The 2618-nt window shown below is 38.5% G+C and overlaps 1 protein-coding gene across 1 annotated transcript in view; it reads left to right on the top strand.

Annotated features, from left to right (window-relative positions):
- The window catches only part of Zbtb11 (zinc finger and BTB domain containing 11), a 35195-nt gene that overhangs the window by 23452 nt on the left and 9125 nt on the right, over positions 1–2618 (top strand). Inside the window, exon 6 of the mRNA XM_021209630.2 lies at positions 956–1201. Within this exon, the coding sequence (XP_021065289.1) occupies positions 956–1201 (246 nt within the window). The remainder of the gene's footprint in view (positions 1–955; positions 1202–2618) is intronic.

Here is a 2618-nt window from a genome sequence, read left to right on the forward strand (position 1 = left end):
AAAAAAAAAAAAAAGAAAAAGAAACATCAAGACAGTAATGGTTCATTCTACATGAAAATATGGAGATAATGGGTCAGGAGACTGGTTCTTTTTTTATATACATGTTTTATGATGAGCATATATGTCCTCAGTTTATGAGCATGTAAGAGCTTTCCTGAACCCCTGTAACTACAAGATAAAGTCTGAAGACTGTCTTACAGTTTTTAAGTTATTATTACTTTTTATTTGATTTGTGTTGGCATTTTGCCTACGTATTTATCCGTTAAGGGTGTAGGAACCCTTGAAGCTGGAGTGCCTGACAGTGGGGTGTTTCCATCTGAGTGCAGGAATGACACCAGGTCCTCTGTGGGATCACCCAGAGCTCTTAACCCTGAGCCATGGTCCCCAGCCCCACTGTCACAGTCTTAACCTTCCTACTTTCTTTAGTCCTTTATTTGACTTCCACCGTTTGTGTGTTCTGCTGTAGTCTTTTTTGGTGGTTGTGCCAGGGTCTGACACCAATTAGGCAATCCCTCTATCCCAAGTAACATACAAACCCTACTATTCCTTTAGGTCCCAACTCAAGGCTATTATTAATTATCCCCTCTTAAATACTTCACTCTTTAAAAAAAAAAAAAGATATATTCCTGTGCTGTTTCAGTTTCAATTCTCTCTGGAGTCTTACCCTTTTCATCTTTATAATCTGGTATCTAGGACTTTTTAGTTTTTATTTTTATTTTTAATTTTTTTTTTTACTGTTTTGATTATATTTTATTGTATTTGTTTTGATTGTTTAATTTAGTGTTTCATATACCCTTGGCGTATACATGTTAAGTGTGTGGTTTCCATATATATTATCTTTTAAACAATGTATTTGTCTATTTTTTAAAGTTAATACCGGAATTGGAAAGTTGAAATGTGCATTGAGTTTCACTTAATATTTTATATAGGAAGAACTTTTGTTTTTCTTTTTTAGTTATGTAAGAAACAGTTTCAGTACAGTGCCTCATTACGAGCACACCTTATACGACATACAAGAAAGGATGCACCCACTTCATCTTCATCCAATTCCGCATCTAATGAGGCATCAGGAGCATCATCTGAGAAGGGAAGAACCAAAAGAGAATTTATATGTTCTATATGTGGAAGGACATTACCTAAATTATACTCTCTCCGCATACATATGCTAAAGCACACGGGTGTAAAGCCGCATGCATGCCAGGTAAAGACCTATTTATTTGGTTACTTCATAAGATTGGAAATTCACTGTAGTGATGAGGTGGATTTTATATATACTCTGAAATCATCTGCAAGCTTGTAAAATGTCAGGGAAATCCATCTTTGGTTTGTTGCTTAGGTTAAGTGTGATTCCCTGTTAAAGTCTTTCATTTGCTGTCTGAACTTATAACTGAAAATTTTGGTGTCTGTAAATTGAAAATTTTGGTGAGAAGAGCTGTTCATCTTAGTAGAAATAACCTGTAGTGAGAAAGAATGTGTGGCATAAGCAAATGCTGCGCAGAAAAAGCCCTTCCTAAGCTGTCTCTTTGCTGTTACTGAGAATTACGGGTAAGTAAAAGCCAAAGTCTTGGTTAATGAATCCTGTGATTATCCAGCTTTGGGCTGTTTAGAACATGCCAGAGTTTTGAGTAACACCAATAGCCTTACATATAAGCATGGCAGTCTGTTTTATTTATCAGATAGTTGTGGAACCAATAACAGTTTTGTTGTTAAATTATTTTTTAGAACTTCCTACATGAGTACTGTATCTACATCACTTATGCTTCTCCTGCTCCTGTCGCCAACTCCTACTGTGCACCCCCATCCATGATTGCTTCTTTAATTACTGTTGTTTTTATGGATATGTTTTGTTTATATGTATGTGTACACACATATATACACCCTCTTGGGTCCATTTAGCCTTGCTTGTATGTACATATATGTGTCCAGGCCTGGCCACTTGTGATTGGACTTCTTATGGGGTGCTTGTGTCTGGAGGAGTCTGAATCTCCCCCACCCAGCAGCAACTGACCACCCATAGCTCTTGATCTAGGGGTGAGACTATATGGATTTCCCCGGTCTGTTTTTGGGTTGTCAGTTGATGTTGTCATTACGGGGGTAATTGTATAGTTCAGGCAACCATATTGTTGAGAGTCCGTGTGTGTAGCTTCCCTGATAGATGGAGAAGATACCATTTCAGAGCGGGTATCCTGGTCCTCTGGTATTCATAGTCTAATCAACCCTCCCCTTTTCTGAGGTTTTTCAGTTGGGATTGGGAACCCACAGTCATTTATTCTCTTCATTTTGACCTACCTATTTTATATCTCTGTAATAGCATCCTTCTAATGCAAAAAGAAGCTCCACTTATCTACAGAAATAAGGATAAGTATTTAGAGTAGTTGGAGATTGTATCAGTCTAGGAAATGACAGTAAAGGGTCTCCTTTCAGCTCTGTGACCTCTCTGGCCATAGGTCTTTCTCTTTTTATTTTGTTTTTTCAAGACAGGGTTTCTCTGTGTAGCCCTGGCTGTTCAGGAACTTGTAGACCATTGCCGGGCGTGGTGGCGCATGCCTTTAATCCCAGCACTCGGGAGGCAGAGGCAGGCGGATTTCTGAGTTCGAGGCCAGCCTGGTCTACAGAGT

This window comes from Mus pahari, chromosome 12 (assembly GCF_900095145.1).
Source record: "Mus pahari chromosome 12, PAHARI_EIJ_v1.1, whole genome shotgun sequence".
Classification (NCBI taxonomy): domain Eukaryota; kingdom Metazoa; phylum Chordata; class Mammalia; order Rodentia; family Muridae; genus Mus; species Mus pahari.